The sequence below is a fragment of the Barbus barbus genome (assembly GCF_936440315.1).
Source record: "Barbus barbus genome assembly, chromosome: 31".
NCBI classification, from domain to species: Eukaryota; Metazoa; Chordata; class Actinopteri; order Cypriniformes; family Cyprinidae; genus Barbus; species Barbus barbus.
The window spans coordinates 6,143,417-6,161,562 of record NC_136759.1 but is presented as its reverse complement, the minus strand read 5'-3'; the positions used below and the strand labels follow the sequence as shown (position 1 = coordinate 6,161,562).

Below are 18,146 nucleotides of genomic sequence, written 5' to 3'. Positions count from 1 at the left end.
GAACAGATCACACATTGCATTTGGGCTGGTCCCAATACCCACACTTTATAGTCTTTGCATTCATCTCTTGTCTACTTGCATGACGTATTTCCTGTATTTGGTTCAAGTGGGTGCGAGAACAACATATACACAGAACTATCCTTTGCAACCAAGTTCATTTTTTCATATTATGAAACCTTCTGAACATAATGATTGAAACAACGAAGAATTTAAATAACATTCATTCATTCATTTATTAGATCTGGATTTATAATAATTAATTTTGTCTTGGCCTTTCTTGAAATTCTGCATATGTCGTTTACAGACCACTTCCACTAAAGTGTCCATTACTTCACCAAAAAGAAGGACACGACTGTATTTTTGCATTGCGAACATGAGAAAACAAACAGCAGTATTAAACTAACACATGAGCTCATTTCAGTACACAAAAAAGCAGGACCTTTTTATACATTGCTAAACATAAACAGGCATTACCTTGAATGCTGATTTTAACTTTGGGTTTAAGAGTTGATTGTAAACCAGACGGCTCAACTCATGTTCTCCTTGATCTTCTGGTTTTATGTATTTTATTATAAAGCTGCAGTTGTTTGTACCCAGATCAGGATCAAGCATCTTAATCCGTCCATTATCATTTTCTTTATTTTTGTTGTTAAAACATGTTTTTGTTTTTGTTTGTTTGTTTGTTTTTTACATCCAATTTCATTACATGCATGCCACTGAAAGTTAGTAAAAAGTTTAGTTTCATCTGGATTGATGAAGGTGCATGAAATGAGAGCACATAATCCTGGAACTGCAATAACCTCTGGTGGATCGAAGGTGATGCTCCCGTCCTTTTTTTGGCCTTGTATAAAACATGAGACGAAACATGGAGAAAAGAGACCATGAAGATTAAAATAATAAGAATATATATGTACACAGTTTTTGTGTATTACTTAGCACATGTCCGAAAGTGCAAAATCTCCACATGTACTGTACATGGTGTATAATTACAAATGTTTCATGATGAAGTAGTGATAGTGGAGGGGTGTGGAATATAGTAGTTTTAACATCATTCATCATTTTACATTGAATATGGGTATTTGAAATTGATGTAAATTAATAAAAAATATTACAATAAATAAATCAGTTGTATCCTTTCAGTTATGTCTTTATTTAATGTCATATGGCTTTTCCCATGATGAGCAGGCTCATGAAGAAAACCATAATAAAAAACAGCCACATGAAGAATCGGTCCAGAACCTTGGCAACCTTTTTCCATTCACCCGTTCTTCTTGCAGTCGCTCTCTGATCGCGGTAACAGTTTGCGATGTACTCTATATTCCTCATGAGATGCTGCTGCTCACACTTGCACTGCACTTTGAGCCCGCCATCATGATCTCTGCATCCATCTTCTCCTCTTCCTGTGGCTTTTCCTGCCTCTGCCGCCCCATCACCATAATCGATGCTCATGAACGCTCCCTCCTTCCAGACGCCATAGCTACAGCTGGGGTGTTTTCCCAGTGAGCAAGCCGGACTCATGATTTGAGACATGTCTTCTGTGTCTTCTGCAAGCTTTGAAGACATGGCATCCTGACTTCTCTCAAATTTAAACACAAAGTCATCTTTCCCAGCTTGGCCATTCATGTTGCAGTTGGAGTCGGGTGGTTGAGGGTCTGGTCTCTCTGGCTGTGCGGTCATACAGTTCTCACCAACTTCGTAGACAAAGCAAATCCTGGACAGATACTGCAGGATGAATTTCTTGGCCCAGTTTGGGACGGGTTTGGCCTCGGGGCCACAGTGATGAATGTTCATAATAAAGATGGTGAGGGCAGTGGATGCAGTGATCATGGTCATCGTGGCTATGTAATACTTTCCTGTAGAATGCAAGAGAAAGTTTATAAACATTTAGTTTCAATGATATTGCCAGTAAATGATTATATCTGAGAAGTTCAGAATGACAGATTATCAATTAATGTTGAATGCTATATGTTTCTTAGCTGTTACATTAATACATTCAGGGAATAAATATTCAACAAGAAAAATCAATTGCCAAATGATGAGATTATTTAAAAAATAAATACATTTAAAATGATTTACCAAAGGTATGTTTACACAGGATGTTTATTGACATTTTTGCAGTCGTTTTAGAAGCCGTTACTTGCCATTAACCAAAAAGGAGTATGGTAATATATTTCATCCATTTAATATTCACTGACAAAACGCATAATGTGCATCTTTACACATTTTCATATACATCCATTCAGCATTCACACTAATGGTCGCACTATTATTTGTGACCCTTGACCACAAAACCAGTCATAAGTAGCAGTCAGAATAGTTTAGCACGGTATTCTGACTAATGAACTTGTGAGAAACTTTAACAGAACTGAAGTTCATTCGTTTCCTCTGTTTACAAATGAAACTGGTTCTGTAAAGAAGTTTCTCTCAGTGCTAGCGCTGGTGTTGGAGGAGTTACCGAAACTTACCTAGCTTGTGTGAAAGCTATACCCAAACGTGTAATCACATGTCAAGCTAAAAATAGTTAGCAATAGAAGGATCTACTAACAGAACGTAAGAAACACATACTTATAGGGGCAATAAATACTCAAATAGGCCTATGTATAAACTACTTACTAAGAAATATTTACTACTGAGAGCCACATAAGTGACACAAAGCTAAATATTTAGAAAAAGGCCTAAAATGCCCAGGCTGAATTTTAAATAGCATATGCTCACTGTTATATAGTTTATGCCTTTATATGAAAACTTTGTATTTATACAAACTTTACCATGTTACAGCAGTTATGATTCACCTATAAGGGGTACATTCTCTGAGGGAGGCATGATCTCAGGCACCAGCAGCTGAAACACGGTAAGCGCCAGCATCACGGTAACTCCCAGCGACACCTTCTCCCCAGAGTCTGCAGGTAGATAGAAACCCAGCGGAGCCAAGAAAGAGATCATCACACAGGGAATGAGCAAGTTGAACACGTAAAACGAGGCCCTTCTCTTCAGTTTCAGAGTATACGTCACGTCCGGATAAGGGTCTGCACAGCAGCCGTACAGAATGATGTTTTTCTTGGCCGGCATTCCCAGCACCTCCCATTCCACGTTGTCCACCAAGTCTGCGAGATCTGCACTCTCCATGGCGTTCAAAATGTCAAGCTGGTTGCCGTTGTAGGTCCATGACCCGTAGGTCAGACGGCACTGCTGGGCGTCAAAGGGGAAGAATGAGACGTCAACTTTACAGGAGCTTTTGGTGATGGCTGGAGCATCCCACATGATCTGACCATCATGGCGGATCACGACGTTGGTGTCCATAGTGCTGGTGAAGTGATCATCAGTGTTACAAGAGTAAGAATATTCTACAGTAAACAATAGAGCAATTTGGGTCATTTAACACTGGAAAATTACAGTAAAAAAATCAGATTTTTAAGATTAATTTAAATAATCCAAGTAAAAAGATTCAATACGCAAGTAACAAACAAATTAAAAACTTTCATTTAACCTGGTTGAACAAATGTACAATTTCAACTAAGACACATTTTGTGTCAACAGTCAGACTTTTTGAATAAGAGTCTATGTCAACTTAGTATGTCTTGATTTGTCTTTTTTTCACTCTTCCTTGGAAAACAGCTTCAGATTGATCATATTTTAGGGCGATCTTATGTATACGGCCCTCTTCAAATCATTTCACAGATTTCTTCTGAGAAGCCATTCCATTGACTTCAGTTTGTGTTTGAGCTCATTTATGCATGTCTTCATCTTCAGATTTTTAATGAAGGCCTGCAGTTTTTTCCAAAGAACATCTAATATGATTTTACTTGGATTCATTTTTACATCTTAAAGCTGCAATTTTAACAGGAGTGTGTGGATTTTTACAGCCAAGACTAATACATAACAGTAAAAGGTGCTCAGTAGTCAGTATCCTCCAAATTCAGTGCAGGAGCAGCTGTAGAATCAAACTTGTCATACATAAATATTACTGTTTGCTCCATTTGATGTTTTTTTTTTTTTCTTCAAATTAAAATAAATGAATTGCCTAACAATATTACTTACAGCCATAAAAACAGGAACATGTGTTTCTCTGAGCACTCGATCATCATAAATGCCTTTATTAAGTGTTGAGCTTGTGCCTCCATGTGGGGAAAAAAGGAAGAGCAAATAAAAAAAGACTACACCAATACCAATAAATACTAATCTGCCCTACCTGTTATATAGGACTATATCGGGCCTCCATACATAACTACCAGGTATACTTGAACTTGAACTTGAACTTATACGGATGGTATCAAGCCCGTCATAGTTATCCTTATTCCAGGTGAGATATTTGTCAATCCACACCTGCCGTATCCACAAATACGCCGTCAGAATCTGGTTACGCTCATCCTGCAACGGAAGTGTACACAGTCTCAGCAATTTATATTACTTGCCTTAGAGAAAATAATACGTTTTTTATGTGGTTCAGTATACCAGTAAATAAATGTCCTTAAAGCTTTTGTTTGGCCAGTTTACAGAACGATTTGAATGGCAGACAACATTCAAAATCTTCACTTCATCACTTGATTTAAGCTTCCTTTACTCAACAAAAGGGCTACTATTTTTTATTTTTTTTGTAATCCAACAGAACAGTGTCCTCATTTGAGCTCATTTTCTGGTAGGCTGTGGTTTTGTGAGTTATCTGGCAGATTACCATGTCAATGATTTGGGAGAGGGTGATCTGTAGTGTGACATTCAGGATGTCTTCTGTGTCCTCCACTGGCCTCAGCGCACTTGTGTAGTTTCTAAATAAATCATTGAGCAGTTTCTGGGCATAGATCCCATTGGCCCCCCAGCAAACTGGAAAAAAAAAAAAGAAATGAACTGTTTCTGTTTGAATATTTTCAAATGTAATTTATTTCTCTGATGCTCAATACTTTTATTCAGCAAGGATGTACATTTATTGAAACTGACAGTAAATACATTTTATTCATACTATTCTATTTCAAATAAATTCTGTACTTTGGAAATTTCTTTTCATCAATCAGTCAGTCAAATAAATAAATAAGCAACAGCACAATTTGTTTAAACACTGATAATAATTATAATAATTATAATGTTTCTTGAGCACCAAATCAGCAGATTATTATGATTTCTGAAGGATCGTGTGATACTGAATACTGGAGTAATAATGCTGAAAATTCAGCTTTGCCATCACAGGAATAAATTATTTTTAATGTGTATTCAAATATAAAACTGTTCTACTAAATTGTAATAATTTTTCACAATATTAATGATTTTACTGTATTTTTATAATAAAGAACATTTAATTAATGATCAGTAGCGTGCACACAAATGTGATGTGGTGAGTTTATTGACCATATGTTTTTTCATTTAACAGATGATGACTTACAAATGGAGGAATATTACAAAGCAAAGGCAAGGGAAGATTCATCCTAAGGTAAACCAAATCACATCCTTTCAGTTTAATTAGATATTTGAGTTTTTTTGATAAAGTAATAGTTCAGAGTCGCCTGTCAATCAGAGCCACATGACAGCACTTGTGTGACTCATGTCCACATGACAGATGGCTTAATCAGGAGGAATGGAGGGATGAGATTTCCTGTGAGATTATTCATCTGAAGCCATACAACACAAGAGATTGAGTATATCAACCATTAAGCAGTTGGTCAATATACCACTATTAAATATTCCCATTGTTATTGGCCAGAAAAAAAGATACAGTTCATGAAACACACTGACACTTTGTGACAACATGCCCCAGTAGCACAGAACATGGTGTCTCACTATATAGGGTTAGAAGGTACCTATAGTGCAGTGTGTGAGAGGAAAATTATTATTTAAATGACAGCTATATGAGAACCTTTGAATGATATAGACGCAGATCTGGACTTTGCCAGATGTTTAGAACTGCTTTGTCATGTCAGTAAAGCTTTAAAAGAGATTTACCGAAAGGATTATCATGTTGGGCTGACAATGTGATGACAATACACAGAAATCGATATATAAAAATCAGCAGCATTTGGGAAAGAATACATGAAATAAGTGGCAAATAATGTAATTTCACTCCAACTTCACTTCATAAAGTAAGATATACTTTTGACTAAACATTAGACTGTGTAATATGAATTTGCCTACTATTTAATGAAGGTTTATGTCCTTTTGGCTAACAATCTGCAAAATAAATCAAACAAATGTGAACAGAAACTAACAACAGCAAAGTGGGAGATTGAAATGTAAGAAAGAAGAAAGCATTACCTGGTACAAACATCAAGCAGAAGGAAAAAAAGGCAAAATATTGTATATTCTTGGCAGACATCTCGCAGTTCACTTCATTGAAGCTCTGCTATCGGGCGAAAAGTGAAGGGAGATATTCGATTCATTGAAGATCTAGTCTTTCAACTCCAGATGACAGCTGCTGTATGAAAGTCAATAAAACAGAGACACTAAACCCTTTAATCCTACAAACAGAGCACATGTGTAATCCAGCCTCTGTGTCTCACTGTATTTGACATTGCATTATATATGTTAAACAATATATATCCACTTTTCGCTGCCATTGAGTACACATGTATTTATTATTATTTAATATTATTTGTTAGTTAAGCAGCACCATCTCCCTTACCGGTTACTTTCAGACGCAACCTACGCTCCCTTTCCCCCTCCCTTCTTTCCTCCTCTCTTCCCTCGCCTACCCATTTCTCATCTCTGGATGTGAATGCAGCTACTGACACAAAACATTTCCTAAATGTTAAATATATCATAATCAATTAATACATTTAATACATATGACTATATATTAATATATATATGTATAATGAGGATGCTGTCAAAAATTGATTTTCTTTATTAACTAAATCAATTGTTTTAGGCTATATAGCTATTTATATAAACTAACTAAATGTTATTATAAAATGACTTATGTTTTTGCTGTGAAAACGCAAAAAAAAAAATAATAATAAAAAAAAAAAATATATATATATATATATATAATAAAATAAACATACAAACAAATACATAACCATTGCTTCCCACCCCTGGCAATAGATTATTAAAATATTTTATTCAATTGACCTTCGGCTGACTTCACTAATTTCCTTATTATTTGTATTGCAAATCCAGTGAGGGCCAGGCCTGAATAAAACCAGCAGCTCTTTGTCATTCACAGCAGGTTTAAATGAGGTGCTTTCAATCTTTGGCCGCAGGGTGGCAGTATTAGCACATAATTCCACTGTAGAAACTGTACAGTCATGCTGTATGTTACCACATCAGACTGAAGATGATCTCATTTTCATGTGATTGTGTGAAAAGGAAGAATAAGTATTTTACATGTATTTGTAAATGTATTTGCAAATTGGGTGTATTAGGAAATTGAAAATTGTATTTGTATAATTATATTAATGGGAAAGAAAATGTTAAAACATAATGAAAGCCAGCACAAGGTCCAAACAAAGACGAGCGTGTTGCTTTGTGTTTGCCAGAGGCCATAACACTGATTTCACTGTCAAATTCACTGGCTTCTCGTCAGGATTTAAGTGAATGAACAGCAGTGTTTGCCTGATAATAAAACTGTAGCAGTCTCATGAGAGTCTACTTCATTTTACTTTCAAATCACGCTGAGGCAAATGCAACACCATGTAACTCTGCGATGAGGGAACACATCTGGTCTAATGTCTCATTCACAGTAACAGTTTTTCTAGAGCTTGACAGTTTTTTTTCTTCTATTTGCAATCCTATTTGTAACTAAAAAGTGACTGATTCTGTTGTTCTGTTCTCTTTTCTCTCCAGACATACAACAAAGCCAAGACTGCTGCAAACTGTGCCAGAAATAGCTGAGGATTTAGAGGAGGGAAGTGAATGTTTCTCGTTTCTTTTGCTCTCACTAACAAGAGACTCGAAAATCAACACAAAAGAAAGTACATGAAAACTGCTTCATAAGCAGCCACAAACTCATCTCCCCAAAAAATGAACCTGAAACTAATGAGTTTCATGTTTTGTAATCGTGAGGTAAGTGTGTAAAGCACAGATTTGCATAAACGCTTCCTCCTTTTTATTAATGTGTCCAGGAAAGTACAAAGTCAGCATTTTATAGAAAAGCTTTTATACTGTGACAGTGGTTTGTGTGAACTGATTCACACAGAAGTGGCACAGAATTTCTTTCTTGTGTTTAACAGTAAATTATATTAAATTATAGATGCTGAAATGAGGTTTCAACGAGTCTCACGACTAAATATGAAAATAAACATTATAATGAAATCAAGCTTGCTTTGCACACAAAGTCACATTCTTCTTATCATGCTTCATATTTGCAGAATATTTAGATAATCGTAAATGTAACTTTTTACTGACACATATTGATCTGCTTAAACAATATAGTTTGGATCAGTGATATAGCTTTACTTACATTTCTTGGTTATATTTACAAAGAAAAACACAATTAAATACACTTATGAAGAAGAAGAAGAGAACATTCAAAAATTACACCCATCAAGTGATTTGAAACTTAAAGCATGTAAGATTTCTGTAACTTCTAGAACACTGAATCAAATATTTATCTTTATTTTTTTCTTTATTTTTTCATTTTTAAAATAGCATTTGTTTTCTTGTCTTTAAATTTGTTCATACTACAGTTAGTACCATACACAGAATATATATTTTTTTTCTTTCTTTCTTTCTTTCTTTCTTTCTTTCTTTCTTTCTTTCTTTCTTTCTTTCTTTCTTTCTTTCTTTCTTATACACACACACATACACACACACACATATATATATATATATATATATATATAATGAAAACAAAATTACTCGAACCAGAACCAAAAATTTAGTTTAGAAACATCAGAAATTGCTTGTAGATTTCACAAATTATTACAAAGAATATGCAAGTAACATTTTCAAGTAGAGATTTTCAATAAAAAAAAAACTGGAATAGTATTTTATTGTAAAATATACTGAAAATCATTTTTTTACAGTGTTGATCACATTAATTATAAACATGTTTCAAAAGGTTGGACACCTGAAAAGTGTCAAAAATACTATTTTGTCTTTATTTTGCATACACTTTAAACCCAAATAAGTTAACAGAACTCAAAAAAATGTATATAATTACATCAACATTTTTATTTTAAGACATTTAAAGTTCAAGAATGTTATTTAAACATAATAATTGCTCTTATTTTTAAATAATGGAGTAAATTTTAATTACACTTCAACTAAAATTATGACGTAATCTTAGATTAAATATTTTAGTAGTGGAAATTTCAACTATAACTACACTGTAAAAAAAATTTTTTTTTTAGTCAGCGGGGTAACAAATTATTTTAAGATGAAACAACAATTTTTTTTATTTTATTTTTTTACAGTGATTACAGCTGTTAGCTACAGACCCCAAATTTGGCATTCAAGGAGTGCAGATGTTGTCCCAAACACAATGAAATATTTTACTTTTGTGAAATTTTGCTTGTTTTACTCTGAGTCTGTGTGCTGCTTGATGACACATAATATTTCATAAATAAGCTTCCACTGTAAAAAGTGATAAGTTGACTGAACTTAAAAAAAATTGAGGAAACCCGTTGCCTTAAAATTAAGTAATTAATAATAAAAAAGTATAAGTTAAGTGAATTGTCAATTGTCACTTAAATTAATTTTAGTTAAATTAACTAAAAAAAAAAATTTTTCAATTATTATTTACTTAATAATTTTAAGGCAACAGGTTTCCTCAATTTTTTTTAAGTTAAGTCAACATCACTTTTTACAGTGTGGCTAAATGCTAAGATGCTAAGTAACACAAGACTTTGATTAGCATAGCAATAGCTTAATAAGTAAGGCAATACAGAACATTTAGCATACAGAATACCTTCTTATGCTCAACTCTTCTAAATTAGCACAACAAAAAAAAACTAAATCTCCCATTCCAAAATCTTGCACAAAAAAAAAAAATCTAAAACTTAATTTTAGCATGTACTCTCCCTTTGAGTGCCATGGCAGAGCGTGCCGGGAAATAGAAATCCCCAGCCCAGTTTCAGTTAAATTCAAGTTCCTCTAAATGAAAAGAAACTAATTCATTAAATTCAAATCAGTGAAAACATTCAGATGACTTCAAATGTGTCAGTTTTGTGCACTCACAAATGAGAAAGTCAATGCTTATGCTTTGATCTAATTTGTTTACGTTTATCCAACCAAATCAGTCAATTATTTGGAGAATTTACAGTATATTTCTATTGTTTTATTATTTGAAATCTAATATAATTTATTCTTTTATTTCTCCTTGAAATAAATACCACTTGGTATGATATTTTGTTAAGTGTTGTCAAACGATTAATCGTGATTAATCGTATCCAAAATAAAAGTTTTTGTTTACCTAATATATGTGTGTGTACTCTGTATATGCATTATGTATATATAAATGCAAACACATGCATGTATATATTTAAGAAAAATCTGTTATGTTTATATAAGAATATAAATATATACATGTATATGCATGTAAATATTTAAAAAAAATATATACTCTCTGTGTGTGTATTTATATATACATAACTATACACAGTACACATACATATATTATGCAAACAAAACTGTTATTTTGGATGCGATCAGTCGCGATTAATCATTTGACAACACTAGTAAAGATATTTTTTATTAAGTGTGATTTTTGTTCATATGTACATGTGATAAAACAAATACCCCATAAAAATACATATGTTCAGGTCCCATCCGATTTAAAGTAGCACGCATGATTTCTTGCGGGCTTGTGATTTGGGGTTGAGGAAAGCGAGAACAGCTTCCGTAAACACTTCCTTCACCCCCTCCTGGCTGAGCGCTGAACACTCCATGTACTTGCTGGCCTGGATTTGTCGGGCCAGCGCCGCCCCCTGCTGCTGGGACACCACTGACTGGTTCTTCTCCTTGAGCTTCTGAAGCACCTCTGGATCATCTCTCAGATCCTTTTTAGTCCCCACTAGCAGGATGGGCACATTAGGACAGTGTTCTGACACCTCGGGGTACCACTTTAGCTTGATGTTCTCGTAGGACGAGGGGCTGGCGATGCAGAAGCAGATGATGAAGACGTTGGTCTGGGGGTAGGAGAGGGTCCGTAGACGGTCGTACTCCTCCTGTCCCGCGGTGTCCCACAGATTCAGACTGATGACTTTAGAGCCTACAGCCAGCTGTGCACTGTAGTTGTCAAACACAGTGGGAATGTATTCTTTAGGAAAGGCATTGGTGGTGAAGGAAATCAGGAGGCAGGTCTTCCCAACCGCACCGTCTCCAACCACGACACACTTGATGTTCTGCATTGTTGTTCTCCCTTCAGCTTCCAATAACTGAAAGATAAACAACGACCAAATGTTGTCTATGACTTGCATATGCAGTACATGAGATATTTAGCAGAAAATAATTTTTTCCAAAAATGTGAATTTTTTATTTTTTTTAAGAAGTCTCTTCTGCTCACGAAGGCTGCATTTATTTGATAGTAGAAACAGTAAAATTGTGAAATATTATTACAATTTAAAATACTCTTTTTTTAAATATATGTTGAAATATATTCCTGGGATGAAAAGCTGAATTTTCAGCATCATTACCCCAGTCTTTAGTGTCACATGATCCTTCAGAAACCATTCTAATATGCTGATTTGCTGCTCAGTTATTATTGAGGCTCAATTATTAATAATGGTTCTTATTGTTAACCATGTTGAAATTAATGTACTGCTTAATATTTATTTTTTAAAAGATTTTTGTGGAAACTGTGATACATTTTTTTTCTGGATTTTTTGATGAATATTGAGATTTATTTGAAATTGAATTTGTTTTTGTAACATTAAAGATACCTTTTTCACTTCTGATCAATTTAATGTGTCGTTGCTCAATAAAAGCATAGATTCCTCATCTTTTTTCTTTTATCTTATATCTTTTGAATGGTAGTGTCTCACAGTTTCCACAAAAAATATGAAGCAGCACAACTGTTTTCAACATTGATAATAATAAGTAATGTTTATGAGCAGCAAATCAGCATATTAGAGTGATTTCTGAAGGACCATTTGACACTGAAGACTGGAGTAATGATGCTTTGCATCACAGCAATAAATTGCAATTTCCAATATATTCAAATAGTAAACAGTTATTTTAAATTGTAATAATATATCTGATTTAACTGAATTTTTTTTTTTATCAAATGCATTCCTGCTGAGCATAAGACTAATTTTGTGTTCCATGTGAGAAAGAAAATCATATGAGTTTGAAACGACATGCAAAAAGCTGAATATATCAAACTTGAATCATTAATATTAGACAAAAAAAAAAAAGTCATTCCAACACTAGTTAAACAATATAAATGAACACATTCATGCTAGAAGACCATCATGGTCGTATAAGTCATGTTTATGTCAGGTTATCACGTGCACATGCTAAAAATGACTGCCCTTAATGCCCACAAAACATTAGTGTTGTCAGTGACTTTTATTTATATCTTTCTGAGAAGAACAGTTGCACTGAGCTTGTAGGGAAGTAATTAATATCACATGGGTGCCTGCTAACATCATCTGCAATAATGTAATAATCTTGCAATATTTGTAAAAACATATGATGTTCATTCTCCTCAGCTTGAAAAAATCAAATGAAGAGGCTGTCGACTCTTTACATGTTGATTTATCTGTTGAAGGACAAATATGTATGCTAAAAATACATGCAATCTAATTATGCACATCTGTGAAACCAGTAGATTATTTATAGGTTTAGGGGTCTAACATGACATTGCTTACCAAAAAAAAAAAAAAAAACAGTTCCGTTTTTTTTCAAAGAAACTAGAACTCAAATTGTACAGCTTACTGTTTTAGGGGTCACGGACCGCCCGACAGTCCATTCACTTATCAAATGACTCATATTGCGCTGGAAAGTATTTGCGCAAAACTCTTAAAACGACTACAATGCATTTTCCAGTTTTAGAATGACTAAAATTGGATTTTGACATTTTAGGTGCATGAGCAATTTTTATTTTTCTCATTACTAGATATTCACAATCATATTCACTGAATGGCACATTGACGGACACTTTACAGACAGTCTCTTTCCTTCTAAGTGGGCTGTCAGAATAAATTATAAATCAGACTTGCCACAGTCATCAAATCAATGTATGTGCATTTCACATACAGCACTTCAGCTGATACTGTTCTCCATCAAACCCCCTGATCTTGTATTTTTTTCCATTTATTAGCTAATAAATACAATATTTTCTGTGTTCTTGTATATCCAAATGCTACCAACACTATAAAGGCTTCACATACTGTAAATTGCACTATATATTTGGTAGAAAATTAAAGGTTTTCTTTATTTCTTTATTATATTTAATACATATAAAATGTAAAATACCAATATATATTACTTATATTGTTATTTGGTCAGATACATAAACCACATCGGAGCTCCATTTGACTAGCAGAATAAAAAAAAGGATTTATCTGCTCTAATGACATCACTGAATTCTTATCAGTTTACACATTTTCAAATCAGAGATGCAAATTAAATCTGGCCTAGAATAAAAGCTAATAGGACAGAGAGTTTGGGACAGAGAATCAAGTGCAAATAAGAGATAAACTCACCGGGCATGATACAAAAGAGCGTCCAGGAAATTGTCTATAGTGGTATGAATAAAACTGTCCCTAAATACAGTGACACAGGGGACTGAAGGAGGAAGTGAGCACAGCCTAGAGAGGAAGTCAGTGACACAAAAAGGCAAAGTGCCAGTGGAGAAGTTTGAAGATGATGTAGACTATAACTTAATGGGGTGCATGTCAAAAATAAAGACATTTGCATACAGACACATTTGATATGTATATATCCTCTGCAGTGAATGGGTGCCGTCAGAATGAGAGTCAGAACAGCTGATAAAAACTTCACAATAATCCACAAGTTCGACTCCAGTCCATCAGTTAACATCTCGTGAAGCAAAAAAGCTGCATGTTTGTAAGAAACAAATCCACAAGATGTTTTTTTTTTAAGTTCAAACTGTTGCTTCCAGATAAAATACAAGCCCTCTATATCCATAATATTGCTTTCTCTAGTGAAAAAGACATATTGTATCAATCGGGAAAGAAGTGGGCATGGATCAAGGCACAGTTTACAAGCAAAAACAGTTCTAAATAGATATGTTGGTGGATTTTAATGTGAGAGAGGACAAGAGTGGATGGACTTTTTACTGAAGGAAACGTGATTATGGATTATGGGCTGGTGCCAGATGCAATGGTTAAACGGCTTAATGATAGATTTGTTCCCATGAAGAAACAAACTCATCTACATCTTGGATGGCTATGAACTATTCATTTAAACTCGCCGTGCATGATCCAAAAGAGTGTGGGACGCTTTAAACTGGAACTGTGAAATGTTAACATCCATTAGTGACATTTTGCAGTGTCATCAGGAGGCCAGTAGGAGGCAGTGTAATCTTTTCACAGACACAAACACACTCTGCAGTTCCTTCACATGACAGGGTGAGTGGACAAAGAAAAGTGTTAGGAAAACACCATCATTGCAGATGTGGGTGTCCAACCAAACACTGAATGCTCTTTTTTTTTTTTTTTTTTTTGCACCAGTCAAAGGGCCACTTCCTTGCGTCCTTCTATGCACTACTAAAAGTTGTATAATTATTGATTATGTATTGCTGGTGATTGGGCAGAGTGTTTTATGGCCAAATCAGATTCTTTTTCATATTTTATGCACTAAATTTGTGAGAATTCTGCAGATTTATGCAGAAATCTGTGTAAAGATTAGCCCCCAATTTAAGGAAGTAAAGAAGTAGATTAGATATTAAGGCTAGTAAATGATTTTCTATCTTTTAGATTGCAGCTCAAACATCAGAGCATGCTGCTAGCAACAATAAGGTCATGGTTTGATTCCCAGGTAATGCATGAACTGATAAAACATATAATTGCAGCAATGTAATCCTAAAGTTGCTTTGGATAAAAGTGCATATATATATATATATATATATATATATATATATATATATATATATATATATATATATAATAGATTTTATATAATATAAATTATGTTAATATAAATATATACATGTAAATATTTTCTAAATATATATTGTATGTGTTTATATATATATATATATATATAACATAATAAATAATCATTGATAAACATGCTAGAATATATAATTAATTAAATACACACAAAAAATGTTGTCAGTGTAAAGTAGACACCATGAAGTAAGCAGCATGTGTGTGCTTGTTATAACGGAGGCTTTGATAGTGATCAGTGACAGCAGGGAGTGTGTGACTGCGCATGCGCCGCGCCGCGCCGCAGACTGGAGGAGGAAGCGCAGCTCTTTTGGCCTCTGTTTGCTTCTGTCTCTGACAGAGGACGACTCGACCACCGTCCACCTGCCGCATCCTCTCATCGGTGGCACGGAAAGCCGGACAGAACCGTGTGGTCGTGTGTTTTTGGAGTGCTTCAATACAAAGCGTCCATGGAGTCTGATGGGAGGAGAGAGCAGCTGAAGACGAACCTCAAACACTGAGACGGTCTACCCGAGGTAACGCAGCTCATTTTAAACCGTTTAACGTTTAGTCTCGCTGTGTTTTACATCACGTTTCGTTTTAGAGATGAGTTTGGGTGTTTAGGAAGAGGGGAATGTGGGAACCAGTGGCCTCGTGCCAGCTGCGCATTCAAGCGCATGAACATACAGATAATACAGTGTCGCTGATTGAGAATCAGCTGCTTATGAATGATTTTATTAAGCAAATGTGGGCGAAGCAACTATTACTAATTACGATCTGCTCATGAGCCATATCTGGATATATAATACATAGTTTAATATGTTAATATTTAAGATTATTATTATTTTGTAAAGTCTATGCTGCCCTTCATATGGTACTGTCAAATTAAACCTTTCAGACTGTAACGAAATTGACCACAAATAATAAAAAAAAAATACTATTTTTAATGATGGTAACCTTTCTGAAATTTGAATTTATGGAAGGGGAAATTTTTCTATCTAATATTTCAATGTCAAAATAATTTTAAATTAATAAAACCTAGTAATAATAATATTTTTAGGGTATTTACAGGAAGTGAATTTCTACAAAGAAATTTTTAATTTTTTTTTTTTTTTATTAAAATAATTAACCCTAATCTTACTAACATCGTTTTAATTAATTTACTCTCTGCTTACTGTGTTTTTTTTTTTTACTTCTTTTATTTTTAACTTAGAAATAATGCATTTAAAGCAAAAGTGTAAGTGTGGCCTACATCATTAATATATTTAAATATTAGTATACTTTTATTGTCTTTTATTATAGAGAGAGAATAGAAAAGCTCAGAGGCACTATAACTTTATATAGTAGAAGAAAAATACTGAGCATATACAAAAAAAAAAGTTAATACTTCAAAATAGGGATTTTTATATATTACCTCTTTTTTTTCTCTCTCAGGCAAAAAGAGAACTACTGAGCATGTGCAGAATAAATGTCATAATTACAGACATTAGAGCGGCGTCCAAAATCGCATACTGCTTAGTAGGTGCTATATTTAGTTTGAAACTTGCTTTAAAACTTTACTTACAGATAAAAATGTTCTGTATGGTATGAATATGGGTGTTATGAAATTTGGATATGCTGCTCTTTTCGCATGTTATTTTTCATTTATTATAAAGTGCGGATGCAGCATAAGTGTGTTCTGTTTGCCTGTGTTCTTCCCTATTTCATCTTGGGATTAGTTTAATACGTGACTTGACATGCAGGGTTGGATTGTTGCTTTGCTGACATGATCTTTCTTGCTTGTATCCCAAATCAGCTGTCCCACTATGGAGCTCAGCAGACTGGTGACTTTCTGGATTGTATGTATAAGCTTCTTGTTGGAATGTCGAGCGGACAAATCCAATCATGTAAACCCAGACCCCTTATCATCGGACAATGGTGTCTCAGGTGAGTTTTAACTGTTTGAATTATTATTTTACATGGGCGAAAAAGTAGCTGTGTCATCATAGATGAGAGTTGATGGCCGTTTCAACAAACAAGATGTACTTCAAAGTGCTCTGTGCATTGCAGCCCCCTGTCCCAGTACTGTAGTCTTATTTAGAAATAGTATGGGGGTCTATATGTGGTCCGGCTGAGAATAGGAAGGGAATGCATTCTCTGTTAAGCGCTGTCCTCACTTGGGCTGCTCTGTGGGAGCTTGTCAAATAAATGTGCCTAGAGCATCGAAGTACAATTGCTTCTGTAATGTGTTTTGGGCCCATATAAAGGGTGGCTTGTCCTTAGAGTTCATCTGAGTTGAATTTTGGAGATGTTTAGGATCTGTTGCTTCTTGCCCAGATGCCTGCTCTACAGAACAATCCAGTTTTAGTAAAGAGTGGGGAAAAAAACCTTTGTGTTATAATTTGGATCAGTTCTGATTCCGGCATGGAGTTTATTTTAAAAGTCATGGGGTGTAAATAAAAGTATTTCCAGGCCTTGAAGGTAATGTAATAATGTAAAAATATAGGGCTGTGCAATTAATCGAATTCGATTTATCATTCGCATCTTGTCAGTAAAGCCAGTTTCGTGATTAGTAGTAAATCACCATCACCTGCTTTCAGATGGAGCGGCGTTTACTGACAAGCTAGGCAATATCGTTCATGAACTACAATACAATAGCTTCTCAGTGAACTACGAATATAGAATATATGGTGCACTATATACATAGATAGATAGATGAGATATATATATATATATATATATATATATATATACACACACACACACAGTATATTTATTTTATCATTAATGATTTAATTGATTAGTTAATATAACGACTTTCAAACTCGCATTATTGTTTTTTTTTTTTTCAACTTGCTATATTTTTCCATGTCATTATTCAGATGAGTTCAGAGTTTCTAATCCTATTTGCCACCTCCTTTTAACTATCATATTTTTCCTTGCATCATAACTTATTTATGGAACACAACGCAAATGTGAAGTGGACAATTTTCTAGGGCTGTCAACTTTAGTCGTTTAGTCGACTAATCGGTCGATGCCGTCTTGGTCGACTGACATTCTCATTGGTCGACCAGTTGCATAATTTTTTTTATTTTTTATTTTTTTCACCAATAAAGAAATTTTCATTGATTTACTCCTTGATATTTATTCATTTTATTAGCAGTTATATATTACTGTATTCTAAATATA

General features: G+C 34.2%; 3 protein-coding genes across 4 annotated transcripts in view; 1 reads left to right on the top strand and 2 right to left on the bottom strand.

Moving 5' to 3' along the window:
• Positions 1–1,158: 1,158 nt before the first annotated feature.
• Positions 1,159–6,250, bottom strand: chrna10a (cholinergic receptor, nicotinic, alpha 10a; the record flags this gene model as incomplete). The annotated part of the gene is made up of 5 exons (XM_079387409.1): positions 1,159–1,853; positions 2,793–3,325; positions 4,190–4,368; positions 4,673–4,848; positions 6,238–6,250. 5 exons carry the CDS (start codon positions 6,248–6,250, stop codon positions 1,159–1,161), a joined length of 1,596 nt encoding a protein of 531 aa, XP_079243535.1.
• Positions 6,251–10,629: 4,379 nt separating this feature from the next.
• LOC306850923 (rho-related GTP-binding protein RhoG-like) lies at positions 10,630–13,601 on the bottom strand. The gene is made up of 2 exons (XM_079386886.1): positions 13,572–13,601; positions 10,630–11,300 (listed from the first exon to the last, which is right to left on the bottom strand). Exon 2 carries the CDS (start codon positions 11,271–11,273, stop codon positions 10,698–10,700), a length of 576 nt encoding a protein of 191 aa, XP_079243012.1. The 5' UTR covers positions 11,274–11,300; positions 13,572–13,601; the 3' UTR covers positions 10,630–10,697.
• Positions 13,602–15,236: 1,635 nt separating this feature from the next.
• The window catches only part of LOC306851443 (stromal interaction molecule 1-like), a 43,100-nt gene continuing 40,190 nt past the window's right edge, over positions 15,237–18,146 (top strand). Inside the window, exons 1-2 of one of the 2 annotated variants that reach the window (XM_079387675.1) lie at positions 15,237–15,514; positions 16,774–16,904. In XM_079387675.1, coding sequence (XP_079243801.1) covers positions 16,784–16,904 — 121 coding nt within the window. In that variant the 5' untranslated portion in view covers positions 15,237–15,514; positions 16,774–16,783. The remainder of the gene's footprint in view (positions 15,515–16,773; positions 16,905–18,146) is intronic. The other variant, XM_079387677.1, reaches the window with a different exon arrangement.

What these genes read in the sequence shown, in the direction of transcription:
- LOC306850923 (XM_079386886.1), bottom strand. Translation starts at nt 11,273, where the DNA reads ATGCAGAACATCAAGTGTGTCGTGGTTGGAGACGGTGCGGTTGGGAAG.